Raw genomic sequence first — 23240 nt, forward strand, 5'->3', positions numbered from 1 at the left:
TGTCTCTCTCCCCCCCCCCCCCCCCCCCCAACCACGGGACCCATTTTAGCTCATGCCATGTTTCCTGCCCCGGTTGCTAAAAACATAGGGCTCTTTTTCGGTCTCTGCTGCAGGACTAATGCTAGGTGCAATACACCTGTTAAAGTTACTTACCTGAAACGCCTTTCTCATGGATTTGACCAGAACTTATATTCGAAAAAACAATGTGGATACTCTTATGACGCTGTGGGAATAGTGGTTTTTGCAGATTTGTTTTTATGATCATACTTGAATGAACCGAACAATATTCCTTATGAAGTCTTAAAACGAACAGACCTCACAGGTTCACAACACAGTAAAGATTTATTTAACGTTGGATATAGTAATTGGTGGAAAATATACACAACAAACAACAACAATAACAACAGATGTAGCAGTAACAAAAACAGCAGCAATAACAAAACACGCGTCAAGTTTGTTACCTTGGCAGGTAGCAGATTCACAGTAAAGTCCTTTCTGAATGTCACATACGTCTTTTACTGAACACATATCGCCACGTTGTCTGGCGCACATGTAGCAACATCCACAACCATCTTTAACAATACTGACGCCTTCGTTGCACTTCAGTTCCGATATGGGACATTTGCACGGATAGTGACATAGCGAACTTTTCTGAAATAAGTATGATATGCCATTTTGAATAAACGAACACGAACACATTCGGTGTTGAAGAAAACCGAGAAAAACAGTCAATTACTTACCAGTGTGGAAGCGCAATGGAAATAAAAATACTACTTAATGCATAGTTTATAGGGCGAAAGAATATTATACCACGAGACCTCACAGCGTGGTATAAATCTTGCGCACTATACGAGAACAACACGGGAACACAACTGGTATGTGGTCAAGATATTATTTTTGCATGTGAAAATAGTAAATGTTTGGGTCATTCTGCTATTTTGATACAAGATATAAACAAATGTATTCACTACGTCTTTGGTGTACCAGTCGTCGGGCAGTGGGTGGGACGAGCATGTGTCTACTGGAGATGGTTAACTTCACAATCCATCTCACCTCAAACGAGCACTTTACAACTGAGCTACACCATCCCCTTAAAACAGAAAGAGAAAATAATTTGTGTTAATTAGTTTGACGTACGACAATTAATAACTTTACTGTATATTGGAGTTTGACGTACGACAGTTAATAACTTTACTGTATATTGGAGTTTGACGTACGACAGTTAAACGTGCATTGTCTGGAATATTTTTATTATTTAAGCATTTAGAACAGAAAATCCCATTACGTTTGGTGCATATAAGACGCCGCACTCCGAATTGGTTTCACTACACTGGCTTTTCTAAGTTAAAAATAAACCCACTATTTTGAAAGTGGGACACTTTTGCCGGGCTCCCTCTGGGCTAAAAATAGTACGGTTCGGCTATTGTTGCATTACAAAAACCGAGCGAATTCTAGCAGCCAATTCCTAGCAGCCAATTACGCTAGCAGCCAATTTCAGCAGACCCTCATGGCGACGTTCTAAACACCGGACTCATACGCCTTTCGATTGTTACCTGTATTTCACACACTTTTAAACAAACTGTTATGCTAATTTTTATTATTCACTACAACTCAAGAATTTTAGAGTTTTAAAGAGTATCTGTATATAATAACAACACAAAAACAAAATAACAACCAAGACTCATTTTCACAGTTTTATTGTTACTAATATCCGTATAAATACAACTTAACCGTTTTATTAAGCACTTTTATAATATCTGAAGTATCACTTTAAAAATCAGTCTGTACTACGGTAATGTAGGATGTTCAACTAGTTTCGTATAGCCCACACCACAACACACATTATAAAAGGCGTATGAGTCCGGTGTTTAGAACAAATGGCGAGAATTGTTCTAACTGGCTAGTAAGCATTTGACGATATGCGTTAATGACGACAACTCGCAAGTGAATTAAAAGTGCAGTTATGCTTGTATTTGAACTTAGAACTTGATTATATACGATTGAAACCAGACACTGCAGCTTTAAAGCCAAGAAGATTGACCTTGGTAGAGTCGGATTTCAAGTACATGTGATCGGTTGACGGGCACCTGAAACAAAGACACCGATTTAATTTCAACTCAGTAATTCCAATTTACCGAGCGTAAAGCATGTATATTTTAAAATTAAATTTACATTAGGTTTGTTTGTTTGTTTGTTTGTTTTTATTTTGTTTAATGGGTTGCTATGATTCGAGTGTATAATAAATGACGTGTTAACTACAGTACACTGAAAATTAAAGCTTAATCCTGTTTGTCAAAAAATATATTTCTAAAAATTGTAGTAAGATATATTGTGGGGTTTTTTTTAAATAAAGAATTTGCAGGTACATAACATGTATATTATGATATCATGATAAATGTGATAACCCCGTGCTATGTGGTTGTTACACTTTTACATTCAGTTCACAGGTTTGAAAGAAAGAAAGAAATGTCAGCAATGGAACCTAATTTAGTGTACTTGACCTGTGGCCGTTTACATTACGCCTACAGTGTACATGTATTACTTAGAAAGAAAGAAAAAAATGTTTTATTTAACGACGCACTCAGCACATTTTATTTACGGTTATATGGCGTCAGACATATGGTTAAGAACCACACAGATTTTGAGAGGAAACCCGCTGTCGCCACTACATGGGCTACTCTTTCCGATTAGCAGCAAGGGATCTTTTATTTGCGTTCCCCACAGGCAGGATAGCACAAACCATGGCCTTTGTTGAACCAGTTATGGATCACTGGTCGGTGCAAGTGGTTTACACCTACCCATTGAGCCTTGCGGAGCACTCCCTCAGGGTTTGGAGTCGGTATCTGGATTAAAAATCCCATGCCTCGACTGGGATCCGAACCCAGTACCTACCAGCCTGTAGACCGATGGCCTGCCACGACGCCACCGAGGCCGGTTTCACAGGTTTGTGTCCATGGAGAAATCATATCATTCTGCGATGAAAACCAAAATTATTGTACTTGTTTTAAATAAAACAGAATAAGCACAAACAAATCAGTTTCAATTCCTTATTCATAAATAGTCGACAGATTATCATGATTCAGAAAAAAGAAAGAAATGTTTTATTTAACGATGCACTCAGCACATTTTATTTACGGTTATATGGCGTCGGACATATGGTTAAGGACCACACAGATATTGAGAGAGGAAACCCGCTGTCGCCACTTCATGGGCTACTCTTTTCGATTAGCAGCAAGGGATCTTTTATATGCACCATCTCACAGACAGGGTAGTACATACCACGGCCTTTGATATACCAGTCGTGGTGCACTGGCTGGAACAAGAAATAGTCCAATGGGCAATCATGATTCAGAATTGTAATGCAACATGATATGTATATAATACATAAGAAATCGATAAATATTGTGTTCATGATGTTTCTTTTTCTTGTGTAAGACTGCAATGGCCCATTCCTTCATCTTTGAGAATAACCATCATATTAGTTAAATTAGGATATTTATTTTGAAAACACAAAACATTAACCCTTAAGATATTTAATTTAGAAATCATTACTCCTCAGACTTAATCATGTTCATGGGTGCAATTCCTCTCGGTCTCTTGCCTCTAATTCTGATTATTTTGAGGGGTGCGATTTCCCCCTCTGCATTTTGAGGTATGTGATTTCCACCCCCCACCCCCTCGTAAGCATTTTGAGGATTGCGATTTTTTTTTCGTCTTGAAACGAATTTTATATAAAATTTTATATTGCAATTAGTTTTCGGCATACTTCGTAATTCACCCGAATTATTTCGTTTTCCCTCGGCATAATCCCGAATGTTTTCAAATTCTTTTTCAAATCACTGGCATGATTTTGCAAGTAATGTTTTGATTGGTCGAATGAAAGGTCAACTGGACACGAGCTCCAACGGGCTGCTGTTAGATCCACATGTAATAGTGGAGCTAATTTTAATTAGATTGGCTACACAGTTGACTATAAATCGACATTCGACATGTTGCCTCCTTCAGAAATGTATTTATTTAACCGTTCTCAAAAAGTTTGTTTTCTTTTTTCATTTAATTATTTAATTCTTACTTCATGCAGTGTATTGTCATAGTAAGTGAAACTACAAATGTCAAGCTTAGCCTGCCCAGAGGCAAGTAGATGCATTCCATAGTAATACTTTCTTAATTGATACACAGTAGAGATATTGGGACTGAATGGGTACAAGTATTCCTGATGGTGTGAAGATCGGTTATTTGCTCACCTTATCGCTGTTGTTAAAATATCCCTTTTATACAACAGTAAACATTTACTGTGGCCGCTTAATACAGGTATTTTAGCGATTTGGGATCCGATTTAGGTGGCCGCTGACCGCGTTAGAAGGTGACCGCTATTGCAGGTGCATTTACATTAAATCGTTTGGGAGAGAAAAAAGTGGTCGCTGATATACACACACTTTAAAAAAAAAAAAATAGGGCGCCCTAAGCCTCGGCCTAGTCGGCCTGTGCACTAACCCGGCTCTGCTCACAGATTGCCCTCAAACTGTTTTATTTGTTTTTTTTCCTTAGGAAATCGATTTTCTGATTTCTTCCAACATGATTTCTTCCCATTTGACTTCTATTTTGTCCTTCAGTCCATTCTCCGTGAATACTGCCGTGCCGTGCCGTAAAGAAACTTTAAAGTAAATAAATTATCACTTGGCTTTTGCCGTCGCATATTTTTTACTTACAATTTTGAATGTGTTGCTATTTTAACCTATGTTTTCACTAGATGTAGCAAATATCTATATATACATGTAGTAATGAGTATGAAATATTCATATTTCTGGGTCTGGCGAGTATGGTACCAGACGAACATGAAATGTACAGAATCGAATGTGAACTACAGATCTGGCAACATACTTCATAGAACACGCGCTACATTTTCACACTACCAGACTGGCAGCTGCGCAATGTTTGAACCTTTTTTTCTTCTTTTTTCTTATTAACCACGTCTGAGTTAAGTGTGATATTTAAATTTTTGATGTAATTAACAGTATGTTTCTTCGCAGTTGTGACATGTGCAGCTGAATCTTGACTAAATGTTACGAGACATCCCCCCTCCCGGGTAAAGGAATATGTAACCAGGTGTTCGATTAATTGTTAATTACAATATATTAAGTATTTTTCTAATTAATATTTAAGTGTCATTCTTTATATATAAAATAGTTATAGGTTAAGGTTTGAATGATGACTTTCAAGTTCAAGTTGTTTATTGCTTTAAGTTATACAACTTGTAATCTTTATACTAAAAACAGCAACTTATCATAAATACATATTTACAATATTTGATAGTGGTGGGAGCGATTTAACACTATTTAAAAAACATTCATGCCCTAAAAATCATTACATGTCTAAAATAAACGAAATAAACCATACATACATGCATGAGAAAAAAATATATAAACTGTACGTTTGCTTAAATGTCAATAAACCTAGTGCAAATCTAATTTGCAAAGTTATCAAAATTTTAAAGTATATGATCTAAAAAAAAAATCAAATACTTGATTGCACTGAAAATGTAAGATATTATATGATATATATATACAGTCATTAATTACGTTATAATTAAATCATGTTGGTAAGATTGGTAAACATTGTATATATATATATATATATATATATATATATATATATATATATATATATATATATATCCTGCAACCACCGTTTCTATTGACATAATATGATGACGGATAAAGCAAGTTATATCCGTATAGTAGCCAATCTAATTAAAATTAGCTCCACTATTACATGTGGATCTAACACCAGCCTGTTGGAGCTCATGTCCACCAATCAAAACCTTACTTGCAGAATCCTGCCAGTGATTTAAAAATAATTTGAAAACATTCCGAATTATCCTGAGGGTAGGCCTATACGACATGTTTTGTGTGAATTACGAATGCCTTAAAATATGTTTTATTTTATAAAATAAATAATTTATAATGTAAAACCGAAGACTGATTTTTAAAAAAAATTTTTTATAAATAAATAAATAATTTTTAATGTAAAATAGAAGACTGATAACCCACCCCGTACGTATTGGTATGGTTCGCTGTACTGCGGCCACTAAAATAGACTCGCCCGATATTTTTAGAATTTGTATGCTCCCAAATAACGTTATAAAAGGCGAAGTGTGATTGGTCAATATTTAAATTATTATTTACAGACGAAATGTTACCTGGACATTGGGGACTACGCAGTGTTGTTAGTTTTAAATCACTGGCAGGATTCTGCAAGTAAGGTTTTGATTGGTGGACATAAGCTCCATCTGGCTGGTGTTAGATCCATATGTAATAGTGGAGCTAATTTTAATTAGATTGTATAGTAGCAGGATATGACTTTTGATGTCACGCATTTGACGTCACACGCATAGCTATATTAGTAAATCGCTCATTTGACCTCTAGGTCATCGGACAATGTAGCTAAAATAACATAAATTATATATTCTTTATTGCACTAGGCCAATTGGCTCTTGAGCATACAAAATAACATATAGTATATACAGTTAAGAACAGAATAACAGAAATAGTAGCTTTTCCTCTTACATTTTATGGTCTGTAGGATAAAAATAATAACTATTTAATGACGTCGGATATCGGCTTTATCCTGTTAAAGCCGAACCAGAAATTCCGCTCGGCAGAACCATTCTTACCTTCACAGGATATCCGACATCATTAACTAGTTATTCTCTATCAGAATTCATTTAGAGGATAATAAACGAGTTACCAGTTGTTATCAAATTTATGTCCAGAGTGAGATAATTTTCATTTCTCACGAGCTTTAGCGAGTGACAAATGAAAATTAGTTTACGTGGGATATAAATTTTTATACAAAATGATACCGAGTTTGTGGTTACTAAATGTTAATAATTGGACACATCGTACAATACAGCAAACTCAGGATTGTCTATAAAGCAATTCATTAAAGTGTATGCTAGACGTGTGCGCGGTTGCAAACAATGCACCTCCACCGCATGAAACCGACCACTGTTGCATGCATACATGTAGGATAGTGTTCCATATCTGTCGCAATGTTTGGAGGCATGAGCAATCGGGTAAGACGTGACATAAACTTTTGGCGTCTAGTATACAACATAATAGCATTATTGGATTTTGACAGCGGTCGATATCAGTGCTATACTTTATAGGTGTAAATAGGCCTACTATTATTTAGTATTTGTTTATTTTCTTCCACTATGTTTTGATGTCAATACAATACTGAAAATGTTTTCAAAACTGCAAATGCCGGTTTCTAGATCTTAAAAAAAATAACCATTGTATTTATCACACAATTAAGCATGATTACACCAATTTAAAGATCTACTAAGTAGAAAATCGAATATTATAACCCTAGATTGATAATGAAATCAACCGATTTGCAAACGTACTAACAACACATCACAAACGCAGGCAGCATTTATCTGAAAAGGCATTCGATGAACTTTTTCCAATAATTGGCGTTAACCAGCAACACCAGACGTCGATGAACAGGACACAATTAATGCCCAGGTTAAGTTTAATTAATCGCAACTGTCACTTGGACCGCACAGCACTGCAACGTAATCGATAAACGTATTGTAAAAAAGTGACAAGGAAATGCTAGATCTCTGTTTCCCAGTCGCTCGACGGGCAGTCGATGAAGTAGCGAGGCCACTGTGGCTATTGATTCGAGAGAATGTTTATTAATAGCATCTTAACACTAACACACGGGTGGAGGGTGGGGGGGGGGGGGGGGGGGGCGGATTTCTTGTCCGTTACAAAATAAAAAGTGTTTTCAAGTAATTACCACTATTTGTTTTTACTCCGCCGTTTGAGTTTTGGAAACGGAATAGATTTAGAGGACACTCGAGTTAATAAAGTGCCAAATGAATATTGCCACTGATTATATTTGAAGCTCTTTTTCAAATATAATTGGAAATACGCGCTTATGTTTGTAAAGATTTCCAAATTGCACCTACTAGCGTAGGTTCAAGCGCACGCTTTATTTGTCGCGTAAAGCTGAATAAATAGACGAGTACTACTAGGTGTTGTAGGATAATACATAGACGAGTACTACTAGGTGTTGTAGGATAATACATAGACGAGTACTACTAGGTGTTGTAGGATAATACATAGATGAGTACTACTAGGTGTTGTAGGATAATACATAGACGAGTACTTGCTAGGTGTTGTAGGATAATACATAGACGAGTACTACTAGGTGTTGTAGGATAATACATAGATGAGTACTACTAGGTGTTGTAGGATAATACATAGACGAGTACTTGCTAGGTGTTGTAGGATAATACATAGACGAGTACTACTAGGTGTTGTAGTAGTACATAGACGAGTACTTGCTAAGTGTTGTAGGATAATACATAGACGAGTACTACTAGGTGTTGTAGGGAGTACTACTAGGTGTTGTAGGATAATACATAGACGAGTACTACTAGGTGTTGTAGGATAATACATAGACGAGTACTTGCTAGGTGTTGTAGGATAATACATAGACGAGTACTTGCTAGGTGTTGTAGGATAATACATAGATGAGTACTACTAGGTGTTGTAGGATAATACATAGACGAGTACTACTAGGTGTTGTAGGATAATACATAGACGAGTACTACTAGGTGTTGTAGGATAATAAAATTATAAATAGACGAGTACTTGCTAGCTACAAGGTGTTGTAGAAGCCCAAAATGGCCCAAATGCCCAAGATGTCCCAAGAGATGCCATGTATGCCATATCACATAAATATATTAAACGTTACTGTATTACATTTGCTGTTCAAAATTTGTTTTGTTTACCGACTCCTCTAGAGCACATTGATTAATGAATCATTGGCTATTGGATGTCAAACATTTGGTAATTCTGACACGTAGTCTTGATAAAAAATCTGTCACATTTTATACGCCCGTCTATGATGGGTCGTATTATGGTATGGCGTTGTCCGTCCGTATTTCCGTACGTCCGTCCGTTCGTCCGTCTTTTAATTATTTTTTTGTCCAGACCATATCTTGCATACAGATACATACAGGACCATCAAACCTCACATTTAGGAACAACTTGTGATGGCGGTGTTGCGTACTATTACTAGGTCACTGTGACCTACTTTTCACGGTCTACTGCACATAACAGTAAGTCCTTGTACGGATCATATCTTGCATACAGATGCATACAAGACCATCATACCTCACATATAGGAACAACATGAGATGACGGTCTGTCGCGTACTATTACTAGGTCAATGTGACCTACTTTTTACGGTCTACTGCACATAACAGTAAATCCGTGTCCGGATCATATCTTGTATACATTTGGGATGGGTGTGTGTCACATATAATTACTAAGTAAAGTGATACAAATAAATCAAATAATTTGTCTATATTCTGAACATCATAGGAAAATCTTGTTTAGCCTTTGATGAAGTCAGGACCGTTTACGTTTTTGGGTAGTTGGTACAAAACAAACTGTTCATCCATCCCAATGCAAAAAATTCGCATAATTAGAATTGAATCATACCTGTAACATATTCATTAATATACACGTGTGGTTTTCCATCAAACTTCTGACGGGCGTATTATGTACCTCACCGGTACTCTTGTTTCATTAACAACAAGGGTCTTTTATATGCATTTTCCCACAGACAGGACGCCACATACAAAAACCTTTGATATACCAGTCGTGGGGCTCTAATTAAATAATTTAAAGGCATATGGACATTTTGAAACTACGAACGTGACCAAACGAGTGGGAGGTTTGCTCGGTTGTAATCCGTTCGTTTGAAATACAACGAAGGATGGTTAAAGTTTGTTTTGATTAAAGAAACCGCTACAGGCATATTGATTTATTTATTAATCACAGGATGCCAAACATGTGGTAATTTTTACATAGTCTTACCGCTACATTATTCCATTAGTAGCAAGGAATCTTTTGTATGCACCATCCCGCAGATTGGATAGCACATACCACAGTCTTTGATATACCATTAGCGGTGCACTGGCTGCAACGATAAATGGTCCAAAGGGGCCACTGACGGGGATCAATCCTAGACCGACCGCGCTTCAGGCGAGCTCTTTACAACTGGCCTACGTCCCACCTCGGATGGATGAATTATGTATGTATGTATGTGCGTGTGTGTGTATTCGTGCGTGTGTGTGTATTCGTGCGTGCCTGTATGTGTGTCTGGTTCTCTCTCTCTCTCTCTCTCTCTCTCTCTCTCTCTCTCTCTCTCTCTCTCTCTCTCTCTCTCTCTCTCTGTGTGTGTGTGTGTGTCTCTCTTTTTACAAATATATATATATATATATATATATATATATATATATATATATATATATATATAATATTATGACATATCCTTTGTTTAAATGAACGACTGAGTCGATATTTGGTTAACGATATATCATATATATCATATATATATATATATATATATATATATATATATATATATATATATATATATATATGTATATGATGAAGTGACGGATTTTGGCCTGTTTGTCAGGACAGTACACACATTATATACTAAAATGCAAAAGTTATTGTGGCACACAAAAGACAAAAGTTAATTGATGATAAGTTTTTACTGCCGTCTATGAAACGTTATAACATGGAAAGAGAAATGTCCGAAGGTATGAAAACGAGCAATAGTCCATGAAAAGGGCGCACCTGCCATATGTAAATGAGCCACATCACTAGGGGGTTCCAGAGCGAAGTTCACAGTCAATAGCGAGTGTGTCCACCTTGAGCATTAATACAGGGCTGGCACCGTCGTCTCATTGAGGCCATTAAACGCTGGAGAAAGTTCCTGGGAATGCCATTCCAGATCTGAGAAAGGATCAGCGTGGTTCGGATCCATGTCTCTTGACGAGGTGTTGTCATGGGTTCTCGGCTACGGGGACGGTCCCTGACCTGGTTGTTTTGTTGATATCGTTGCCATAAGTGCTATATGGTGTTTCTGTGGACGTTGAATTGACGTGTGACGTCACGCTGCGAGCTCCCAGATTCATGCATCCCTATGACTCGCCATTTGTCATTTTTACTGAGGCGTGGCATGACGAAATTGCATCAAACAGTTCACTAATGGTGTTTTTCTGACTTCTGGACTTTTGAAGGCTGCACAGAGTGGCAATGATTTGCGACTGAATGTCTGACCTTTTATGGTGAACACTAGACAGGATTTCTCCCGAATATTCCATGTTTCTTGCACAAAGCATGCAGTTGCTGCAACAACTGCTTGGTTGCATTTCTTTGAGCTGTTTCATGCACATGTTCTCTGGTTTACATCCATAAATCCATTTACAAATTTATTACTCCAAACAATCCATGTCACAATAACTTTTGCCTTTGAGTATATATATAATGTGTGTACTGTCCTGACAAACAGGCCAAAATGTAAGTCCATTACTTCATGTGAAATGATAAAAAACAAAATGTGCAAGGGTTTAGCCAAAGAGATTAGAAATAATCTTCAAAATATGGCCAGTGATGCATTTTAATTAGTAGATATAGCCTCCAAATGTCTACCATAAAAATACCACTACGTTACCAAAATATTAACCAAAGAAACTAACTTATTGAACTGTTCGTTATTCATTTGTTTTAAAGAACTGCTCAATTTAGCCCCCCTCCCCCTATCTCCACCATTCTCTCAAAAACTGACTTAATAATTGAATAATCTCTGAAAAACTTATTGCACAAATCTAGACTATGAAATGGTTGTATTTACCGTGTGACGCGCATCTCGGTTGCCTTGGTGCACGATATTGAATAGACGGCATCCATAACACGGAGCATGGAACTCTTCATTTGTTTGTGAAACACATGTTAAAATCCCCACTAAAATAGGAATACTGTGTAACAAATCCATCATTATAGGACAGTGTTCTCCATGCAGGAAACCAATAAACTATTTCTGTGGCTTACGACATCCTATCCTTGTAGTCGACAAGCAAACAGAACCGCTGCTGTTTTGAATTAGAGTAAAACAGGTGTTATAATGGTAAAAACATGTTATTCTTTTATTAACCTTTATCCAATAGAAATTCTTGCATTTTTAAAACTTCGGTTAAGTAAATGTGTTTTCTATTGAAAACTTCCTGGAATTCAGAAATGCAAACTTAGGTTTTATAATGTATCTCAGCAGAGATCTATTCAAAGAAACGAAGCACAGCCGTATATAATACAGAACCTAGACCCAGTCTCCTTTTCCTCTTAGTTTAGTGCCAGCTATTGCATGAACTCGTTCAATACTTCGACCATGCCAGTATCTTGCTGAAAGCGTTTCCGTTCAATACATTTCAGTTAACGATCAAATGTCTCCAGCTGATTAGTGAAAAGTATTGGATTCTGTGGGCTGCTTGTTCCTACAGATCCCTCTTTGACCAAGATATCAGATATGACAGGTTTCAGCTGAATGAAGTACTTGAGAGATTTACTGCTCTCAAGCCAAAATGTCTGGCCAAATCAACTTGACAGATAATACCATTTAGCAGTTTAGTTGTTTAGCAAAGTGTTGTTCACATATGATATACAACCCATTTTTGTAGGATCATATACACAGAAAAAATACAATATATTTTAAGAATATCTAGTAAAAAGCCATTCATGACGCAACTGAAAATACATAATTCCTGAAATTTTAATTGACGTACACTATTAAAACTGCCCTCACAAGTGAACATTACCATAACCTCATTTACTAATGTAAAAACAAAAAATAACTCCTATTACAGCAGTATCATAACCTCATTTACTAATGCCCCTGCGCGTGATGTAACCTCACCGTGGTGCAGGGGTGTAACATTATCTGTGATAATGGCCAATACAGCACAAATCCCCTTGTTTTCTTCGAGATAAGGTTGACGTTTTGAGTAAAAGTCACAGTTCTTTACATTGTTTTTATTTAAATCTTGAATTTTTATATTGATGTTGATCATAACTTTATTTGTTTGCATTACCATAGTTTGACACCCAATAGCCGATGTATTTTTCGTGCTGGGGTGTCGTTAAACATTCATTCATTCATTCATTCATTTATTAATGTAAAAACACAAAAATAACTGCTATTACAGCTGTCGTCACAAGTCAGCATTATAACCTCATTTACTAATGTACAAACACAAAGGTAACTACAAGTAAGAATTATTATAACTTCTTTTACTAGTAATTAACTAGATTATTAGTAAACTCATTCTGTAAACTGATATCGTCATTTGGAAACTGATGTCGGTTTCATTGGTGCTAGTGTCTGGTTCATTTGACTGTAGTGGCCGTATCAAAAAAAAAAAAAAAATGCAATCTATTGCGGTATACGAAAACCCTTTCCTTTGAGGGTGCTTCATTTGGATCTTGACAGCAAATTGTCAATGTTTAGTAGTATTTGAGAAAGAAAGAAATGTTTTATTTAACGACGCACCCAACACATTTTATTTACGGTTATATGGCGTCAGACATATGATTAAATACCAAATAGATTTTGAGAGGAAACCCGCTGTCACCACTACATGGGCTACTCTTTCCGATTAGCAGCAAGGGATCTTTTATTTGAGCTTCCCACAGGCAGGATAGCACAAACCATGGCCTTTGTTGAACCAATTATGGATCACTGGTCGGTGCAAGTGGTTTACACCTAACCATTGAGCCTTGCGGAGCACTCACTCAGGGTTTGGAGTCAGTATCTGGATAAAAAATCCCATGCCTCGACTGGGATCTGAACCCAGTACCTGCCAGCCTGTAGACCAATGGCCTAACCACGACGCCACCGAGGCCGGTGTAGAATTTTAGAATATTGAATAGAACTTTTATACAATGTCACGTCTTACCTTTGGAAGTACATAAACACTAAATTATATCACACACACACACACACACACACACACACACACACACACGCACGCACGCACGCACGCGCGCGCGCGCGCGCGCCAACTATTTTTGGACCAAAATCAATGGCTGAATCTGTTATAGCGGCCACAAATTACAATGACCACTATGTTTTGTCCAAAATGGACAGTTGAACTTTCCATAAAGGTCACAAGAAAGGATTTAATCATCCCCTGCGCCAGTGCGTTAATATCTATGTATGTAACAGTTAACCTCGACATACATACAATATATAGATATTCATACATCAATACATACCAGCCAGTGCCAGGTCTGCCCACTGTTTCATGCACGTAAGCGTTATCGACCGCGTGGATTGTAGGCCCCATGCATGTGGTTGAGTTAAAGAGCACCCTTTTTATGGATGCCTCAATAGCTAAGAGCTCATCGTGGTTAGTCTTGCAATTTGCGGGCGATTCGGTGCCGCAGGTTCGAGTCCCAGCAACGGCATGGGGCAATTTGTGAGGCCAGAAAGTATTTAAATATCCCCTGCGCCAGTGCGTTAATATCTATGTATGTATGTAACAGTCAACCTCGACATACATACAATATACAGATATTCATACATCAATACATCCATCCATCCATCCATCCATCCATATATATATATATATATACCTGCGCCGTCACAATATAAAATTATTGTTTTACTTAAGTTGAAATAAAACAGATACATGCTCCAGTGCATCATTAATCGTATTTACATCTTATATCTGTACGATATGGTCGGCCATTTAATTTACAAGACGACTTGTTATAGGTTGCAGTAACATTTGCATTGAACTTACATATATATTCGACACGTCAACACAGACAGCTATTGTATTCCAAGGTGTGTGATTGCTACTAGACAGACAAGCAGTTCTGACAATCTACCACGTTTGTTTTGCCATTACAGTGCCATTGCGTTAAATAACATTTTTATGTAGTAAAATTTATGTTTTTCTTTCTTTCTCTCTTATTTTTTATTTGTTTGACGACTGTTGATACTTTATGCATTCCAGTTTACTAGTGGGTTTTTTATAGTAAGTTATTTTATATGTGTTTTCCTTTATCTGTATATAACAGCCACCTTTACTTAGCGGCCATTTTTGCCAGGTCCCTTGAGTGACCGTTATATACAGATTCGACTGTATATATTTTTGTTATATTTATCATATAATAATCTTACATTTCCAGTCAATCAAAAAATTTGATAACTTTGCAAATTAGATCTAAATTAATCGAGGTCACGGCACTACGTTTATTGGCATTTAAGGGACGGTCCATAAATGTCAATGGTTTTCATAATCCTAACAATGTTAGGATTGGGTTTGACCCCCTCCCCCCCCCCCCCCCCCATCCCCTAATCCTAACATAAAAACATTGATATAATGTGTACTACAAGATGACGTTTATTAACAGATTATACGTGTTGGCTTTACATATTTACTGGTAGAGACTAGCCCCCAAAATACCGATGTTATGGCCTGAAAAGCAGTTTACCCCCTCCCCCTTGTTTCGAATTGTAAGAAACATTGACCTTCGATGGACCGATATTTTACCTGAAAAGCAATCCGAACATGGCTTTTATCCCCCTCCCCCCCACACCCCCTTCCGAACATTGTTCGGATTGTGAAGCACATCGAGATTTATGGACCGTCCCTAAGCAAACGTACTAGGGTGACACTCTATAGCCTCTATTAAAAACATACTTATCTGCCCTTGATTTGTAGCCATTAAATAACTTCCGGCGCGTTCACGCTCCAGTCGCTTGCAACAAAGGCCCTTTGTTACTACTGAATTGAGGAGTAGTCATCGACTTGTTTCGGGAGCAAACGTGCACATGTTTTTCAGTGGAATAAACACAGGCAACAAATCGTACATTATGACGTATATTAAATTTAATCGAGTACTGACGATGCAAATAAATGCATTATTGTTGAAAATACGCAAACAAATCAGAAATATATCTTTATATACAGTCAAACCTGTCCTAGCGGCCACCTGTAATCGAGGTCACCTGCCTCAAGCGACCGCTTTTTTCCCTCCCAAACGATTTATAATGTAAATGCACCTGTAATAAGCGGTCACCTGTCTAACGCGGCCAGCGGCCACCTAAATCGGATCCCAAATCGCTAAAATACCTGTATTAAGCGGCCACATTAAATGTTTACTTTGATATCAAAGGGATACTTTAACAACAGCGATAAGGAATACTAGTACACATTCAGTCCCGACATCTCAATTGTGTATTAATTAAGAAAGTATGACTTGGAATGCATCTAATTGCCTCTAGGCAGGCTATGCTTGACACTTCCTATGACAATACACTGCATGAAGTAGGAACTAAATAATTAAATGAAAAAAAAACCTTGTTGAGAACGGTTAATTTAAAACATTCTAGTTGCATATTTTGTCTCACGGAGGCGACATGTCAAAAGTTGATTCATAGTCAACTGTGAAGCACACATCCGTTAATAAGCAGTACCAACGGTAAAACAAGAAGCAACAACACATTTTGTTATACTCTATATGTGGCAACCTGTAATCAGCGGCCACCTGTCTTAAGCGGCCAATTTTGTCTACTACCTTGTGACCGCTTACGACAGGTTTGACTGTATATTTATATATATATATACATACATACACACACACACACACACACACGCACACACACACACACACATACATGTATGTATGTATATATGTATGTGTTTGTGCGTGTGCGTGCGCCCCTCCCCTTGCCACCTTCCTACGCCACTGGTATATGTACAGATAAAACCTCTTTTTTTTCGTCTGGGTTATGTTTTTTATTGTCCGTGTGTACTGGTGTGTGGGCTTGTTTTGTAGGCTATTGGTTATTTGGGGGCAGATTTGTTGTTACTGGGATTTTCTCTCTTTTTTATTGGGGGGGGGGGGGAGGGGGTGTTACATTTTTTTTTAGGGCTAATTATTTTTAAAATATTAGGATTTTTTTTTTTGCCTGCCACTTACGCTTATAATCATGTATACAACAATGTCTTCATTTTAACATTTTGGGCATCTACCTACCTTAAATAATCGGCATGCAAGACTAACACAAATAATTTGATGTAAACAAAACAAGTATTGTTAATATAGGTAGATGTTTCTAGGTTAAATTATATATTTAGCTGCAAAATTTACACTTTATAATGCAATGTATATGGGCATAACTGATTTGCAGTAAACGAAATATTTAGTCAAACAGGCGCGTGTGCAGGAAATTGTGTAGAGGAAGTCTAGACTGGCTAGTGGTGTTTTTAGGGGGAGGGGGAGGGTCCTACGTCCCCGGAAATACATTGAACAAACTAACAAACATAATATGGCACGTGAGGAAGGGGACTGTTCTGATCGGAAAATAAAAATAAAAGTGTTTTAGAAATAACAGAAATATGCTATTTTTATGTATAATTTTGAAAAAAAGCGGCTCAGAAATAAATAACTTGTAGTAAATTCCATAGTATGAAAAAATGCGGAGGGGACGTAACTCTGCCTATTTTTTTCTCGCGAATTTCTAATAGAGGCTATAATTGACATATGCATTCATAGTCACCAAACTAAAACATTTCAACAGCAATTTTGCATTGAAAGCTGCCCAGCGTTTAGAAAGAAAAAAACCCAACGACGTTAAGCACTAGTTTATTTTATGTAGGGGAAAGTGGTCTAAAACGGGGCCCTCAAGTTAAAATGGGCTCCCCCCATTATCTTATGTTCTCTTTCGTGTAGTCCAAAAATGCACTGTACACAACAACCCCGCTTCCAGTTGATGACGTTTTTGTGACATGCGCGTTTTTTTAGCGTTCGTAGGCTTGTGCAAAGAAGAACAACACTTTTGTCGGTTCCCGCTAAAAAAAACTTTTAGAAAAGTTCATCTCGAACTGAAGGTATGTATGAATGCCAACCTTAAATGACACAGTTGTTTTCAAACATTGAACCTATGTATTTTACAAAGCTATGTCATTGTTCAACATCGTACTACTTGTTTGATTCTAAACATGGTAGGTGTCAACAAGTATGAGCTCAGTTAAAACGGGCCCCTGGGGGACCCATTTTAAACCCAAGAAGTAGGCTAATAATGTGTCATAGGGCTGGCATAACAAAGCTACTGTATCGCATTGTAAATGACATTGTTAATAAACAACAACAATAACAACATGTGTACTAAAACCTTTTTTGTGTGTGTCTATTTTCAGTACTATGGGGAAATATATCCGCAAGACAACACGACAAAGCTGGAGTGAAGAGAGTATGCAGCGTGCAATACTAGCTGTTAGACATGGAGCTATGGGACTCAGAAAGGGCATGCAAGCAATTCAACGTTCAACGAAGATGTTGTAAAGAAGGTTCATCAGAAATTGCTGCTGAAACAGGATTGGGATCGAGACACCCTTGTTTTTCTCCTAAGCTTGAAAAGAGTTAAATGCAACTGGATTCTGTTCTTTATACATCAATTACACATGTTAAACAACGAAGCAATCAATATTGTATTTGATTTATATTTCTAAAATTAAGATTAATTTAGGAATTTGCTTAAGGGGCCCGTTTTAGACCACGTTCCCCTAAGGATATCCAAAATTACGTCATTTGAAGTTGACGTCATTTTCATTTAAAAAAAAAAAATTAAAAAAAATGCGTCAGATATTTTTACATTTGAATATCAGGTAATGGCCGACTAGAACTAAAGTTGCGTATACAATTTACAAAAACACGTTGTATTAAGCTTGAGATTATGTGATAAAGTGATTACTATTATTACCCTCGTGTATTTCAGTATCGTCAATATCATATATTAGCAATAAAAATAATGTATTATGCTCGCCAGAGACTCGTATAATACAATGTTTATTCCTAATATATGATACCGAAAAACACTCTGGTAATAACCTCTCTCTCTCTCTCTCTCTCTCTCTCTCTCTCTCTCTCTCTCTCTCTCTCTCTCTCTCTCTCTCTCTCTCTCTCTCTCTATCTATACATATATTCTTCAAAAAAGTAGGGGAACCTGAAATATTAATGTTAATATCAACTATTAGACCGAACATACGTTTTGAGCACAGACATCTTAGTAAAGAACATTCAGGTCTGTTTACCTATACACCGAAACACATTCCATAGTTTGCACGTGCATCACGCAGTTGCCCCGTACACGTGCGTGGGGTGTCATTCTCGATTTTGACCATTTCCAGGAAGGTCGATTAATCACTGTGGAACATTATTTCTGTCAATCAGTTTCATTCTGTTGATCATACAGTTGTTATTGTTTTGTTTTTAGTCGTTTTTATTGTTTGCATTTGCGATTTACTGATAAAAAAACGTCAGCTTTCAAATTTCATTTCTGACCCCAATCGTCCTTCAATATCTTAGGTGGTCATAAAACCTACCGATATAAAAATATTTCTAGCATCCGAAGAACCAAATAGCAATGTTGTGCATAACAGTGTTTTTAGCTGTTTTTAGCTGATCCGTCGCAGGATCGACCGCCAATATGAATCATCCCTACCAGTACCTGACGACGAGTACATCAAAGACCTGACTATGGAAATATCTATATAAAAGATCCTTTGCTATTTTGTTGACAAAAGGCCATATTTATAAAAGCGTTTCAACGGTAAAAAAATGTTTTAAAACGACAAAACTATGAGTCGTATTTTGAAATACTTGTTTTGGTATCGGATGGAATTTGAAACTTTGCCCATGTGTTCTTTGTAAGTCGTTCACATTAGGAAGCAATATAGGTTTGTAGGAGGCAGAAGGAGCTGCATTAATACTACACATAACAAGTTCCAATAATTCACCCATTTTGACTTAGTAAAGTGTAAATAGCTTTGGTGTCGGACATTAATAGAAAACAAAGATGTCAAGTTAAAAGTATATGAGGGTACTTTGATTAACCAATGTTTTCTCATAACCAAGAAACATGTTTGAAATCTAGATTAACTAACTTACTTCTCTGATTATATTTTGGTGTCGGATGGAAATAAAATTTCAGTATGATGTTAATGAACACGTTATACCACTCCTAGATATTTATAATAAGTGTTTTCTTCTTCATGATACATTAATAAGAAATGACAGTCATCCTCTTAACGGGGCATTCTCCGACTTTACAGACATTACAAATGCCCGCTTGTAACAAGGCTTTTAATGATTAAAACCTGATATTATGCCTGGTTCACATTTGCCCCGGGCGCCGTGCGATAAATGGGTCTACGATTTTCCGTACGATTTTTGAGGCATCGTAGGTGGCTACGGGCTACGGCGTACGTGTTCAAATTGTGTACGAACATCGTGCGATTTCTCGTACGGACCCTCGGGGGCAGGCCGGGGCAAAGCCGTACGGAGGCTGCGCGGAGACTGTACGGAAATCGTGCAATTTCAGTGCAGTTGCCGTGCAGTCTCCACACGGAAATCGTACGGAGCCCGTGCGGCTTCTGTGCAGAGGCTGCGCGGAGATGGTGCGTGACCGTGCAGCCGCCGTGTCGTTTTTGAGCGTCCGAGTCCCAAGTGTATAAGGAGGATCTCTGTGTACTATTTCACATTTCTGCTTGTGTTTGCCGATCGCACATTGACAAATCAAGAAGTTCAAGATATTTTGTAACATTGTGTAGAACTGAGACGAGTGATAAGGAACTGCTGGAGATGACCAATATATACCCATCTGAAAAATGTTTGGCCGATCTCAAGGCGGCTGCACGGCCATGGTGCGGCCGCTGTGGGGTTGCCGCGGGATGACTGCTCAATATCCGTGCGATTTCACGGTTACTGCACGGGCAGGGAGCGGCAACCTTGCGATAGCTGTGCGAGGGCCGTGCGATTGTCCCAAGAGCTTACAATCTCCGTACGATTATTTTGTGGCCCCAGTGTCCACCTGCGGGGATTGTGCAATGCCACCTACGACATGTCTACGGGTTACGGGCTTACGATTTTTTCAAATTTGTATAACTTCTCGCTAAACAAAATCGTAGAGGCCGCGACGCCCGTGAATCTGTACGAAAATCTCACGGCCGGCTCCTGCCTCCGCACGGAGGCCGCACGGAAAGGGGGATACGGGCAGGATACGGGCTCCGTAGACCCATCGCAGGCCAAATGTGAATTAGGCATTAGTTACATAATCTTGTTTAGAATATTAATGTTTTTACACCATTTGTTTCTGGTATTCCTAATGTAGCAGCTTAAACAGGATTTTGGTTTTTACATGTACAAAATTATTGAAGGCATTTTAACATCCACATTTATACAAGCGTCTTGATGCTAAACATATTTTAGCATGTTCTAGAAACGTGTTAGAACTAGTAAAAACAATGACAGGTCATGTCTAACATTTAGTACTTGTTGACATTAATTATAGCACAACTACAAAATCTTCAACATGTTCATGATAATAACTTCGCCGTCCAATTGTAAAACTTAGTAAATAACTGATTACATGATTTGCGAAAAACAGACATGTCAATGTCGTACCTAATTACGGACTGAATTCTTGAATACAAATAACATCTCTCCCCTCAATATAGTTACGTCCGCCCCACGTTTGTGAAGCCACGTTTCTTGAATACAAATAACATCTCGCCCCACGTTTGTGAAGCCACGTTTCTTGAATACAAATAACATCTCGCCCCTCAATATATTTACGTCCGCCCCACGTTTGTGAAGCCACGTTTCTTGAATACAAATAACATCTCGCCCCACGTTTGTGAAGCCACGTTTCTTGAATACAAATAACATCTCGCCCCACGTTTGTGAAGCCACGTTTCTTGAGTACAAATAACATCTCGCCCCTCAATATATTTACGTCCGCCCCACGTTTGTGAAACCACGTTTCTTGAATACAAATAACATCTCGCCCCACGTTTGTGAAGCCACGTTTCTTGAAAAACATCCCTCTCCTCAATATATTTACCCTCGCTCCACGTTTGTAAAGCCACGTTTCTTGAATACAAATAACATCTCGCCCCTCAATATATTTACGTCTGCCCCACGTTTGTGAAGCCACGTTTCTTGAATACAAATAACATCTCGCCCCTCAATATATTTACGTCCGCCCCACATTTGTGAAGCTACGTTTCTTGAATAAAAATAACATCTCGCCCCTCAATATATTTACGTCCGCCCCACGTTTGTGAAGCCACGTTTCTTGAATACAAATAACATCCCTCTCCTCAATATATTTACCCCTCGCTCCACGTTTGTGAAGCCACGTTTCTTGAATACAAATAACATCCCGCCCCTCAATATATTTACGTCCGCCCTACGTTTGTAAAAACACGTTTCTTGAATACAAATAACATCTCGCCTCTCAATATATTTACGTCCGCCCCACGTTTGTGAAGCCACCTTTCTTGAATACAAATAACATCTCGCCCCTCAATATATTTAAGCCCTCCCCACGTTTGTGAAGCACGTTTCTTGAATACAAATAACATCTCGCCCCTCAATATATTTACGTCCGCCCCACGTTTGTGAAGCAACGTTTCTTAAATACAAATAACATCCCGCCCCTCAATATATTTACGTCCGCCCTACGTTTGTGAAGCCACGTTTCTTGAATACAAATAACATCTCGCCCCTCAATATATTTACGTTCGCCCCACATTTGTGAAGCCACGTTTCTTGAATAAAAATAATGTCTGGCCCCTCAATATATTTACGCCCGCCCCACATTTGATCCGACGAGAATCCCTCATGCATTCCATTGAAATGTATTAAGCCCTAGTCTTTTAAGATTTTTGCACGTTCTATTTTATACCGCTCACATAACCGTGTAGGGATCATTGGCTCCCATAATAAAATAGTTGATATAATATCCCGAGTATTCAAAAGGCTTGATGCTTATTTAGTTTGGGCATGGTCTTAGGAATATTTTAAGACCGGTGTCACATATAATTTGCACGTAGAATAAGCACTAGCCAGTGCATATTATACGTGTAATATACACTCCCTCAGTCTATATTATATGTATAATATGCACTCCCTCTGAATAATATGCACTCCCCCATTACACGTAGGGTATAATATATTTTAAGCACTCACATAATTATATACTTTAGTGTTTTTGACGTTTGAATAACCAGTGCACTTTGAAAAAGTTGGTATAAATCTCAGTGGCGAATCTAAACAAGGGTGTTGGGTATATGAATCAGGGGCGGACCCAAAGAAGCTAAAACTCTTCTGTATCCGCCCTTGCAAACTTGCAGAATAAAACTAATAACTCATCATATGTGGTGATCGGATGGCTTCCCTTACTTCCGATTAATATGACAGAAATTATGTGGAGATAACATTGCAAAGCTTGGTCTTAAACAGGTTCATATTGTATAATCACAAAATAATTACATCAGACCCACGCCACCTCAG

The 23240-nt window shown here is 37.8% G+C and overlaps 1 protein-coding gene across 1 annotated transcript in view; it reads right to left on the reverse strand.

Annotated features, from left to right (window-relative positions):
• The window catches only part of LOC121383609 (CCN family member 3-like), a 43213-nt gene extending 22726 nt beyond the window's left edge, over window positions 1–20487 (reverse strand). Inside the window, exons 1-3 of the mRNA XM_041513700.1 lie at window positions 20195–20487; window positions 2015–2087; window positions 462–651 (exon numbers count right to left, since the gene is read on the reverse strand). Coding sequence (XP_041369634.1) covers window positions 462–651; window positions 2015–2087; window positions 20195–20487 — 556 coding nt within the window. The remainder of the gene's footprint in view (window positions 1–461; window positions 652–2014; window positions 2088–20194) is intronic.
• Between the last annotated feature and the right edge of the window lie 2753 nt (window positions 20488–23240).

This window comes from Gigantopelta aegis, chromosome 10 (genome assembly GCF_016097555.1).
Source record: "Gigantopelta aegis isolate Gae_Host chromosome 10, Gae_host_genome, whole genome shotgun sequence".
Lineage (NCBI taxonomy): Eukaryota > Metazoa > Mollusca > Gastropoda > Neomphalida > Peltospiridae > Gigantopelta > Gigantopelta aegis.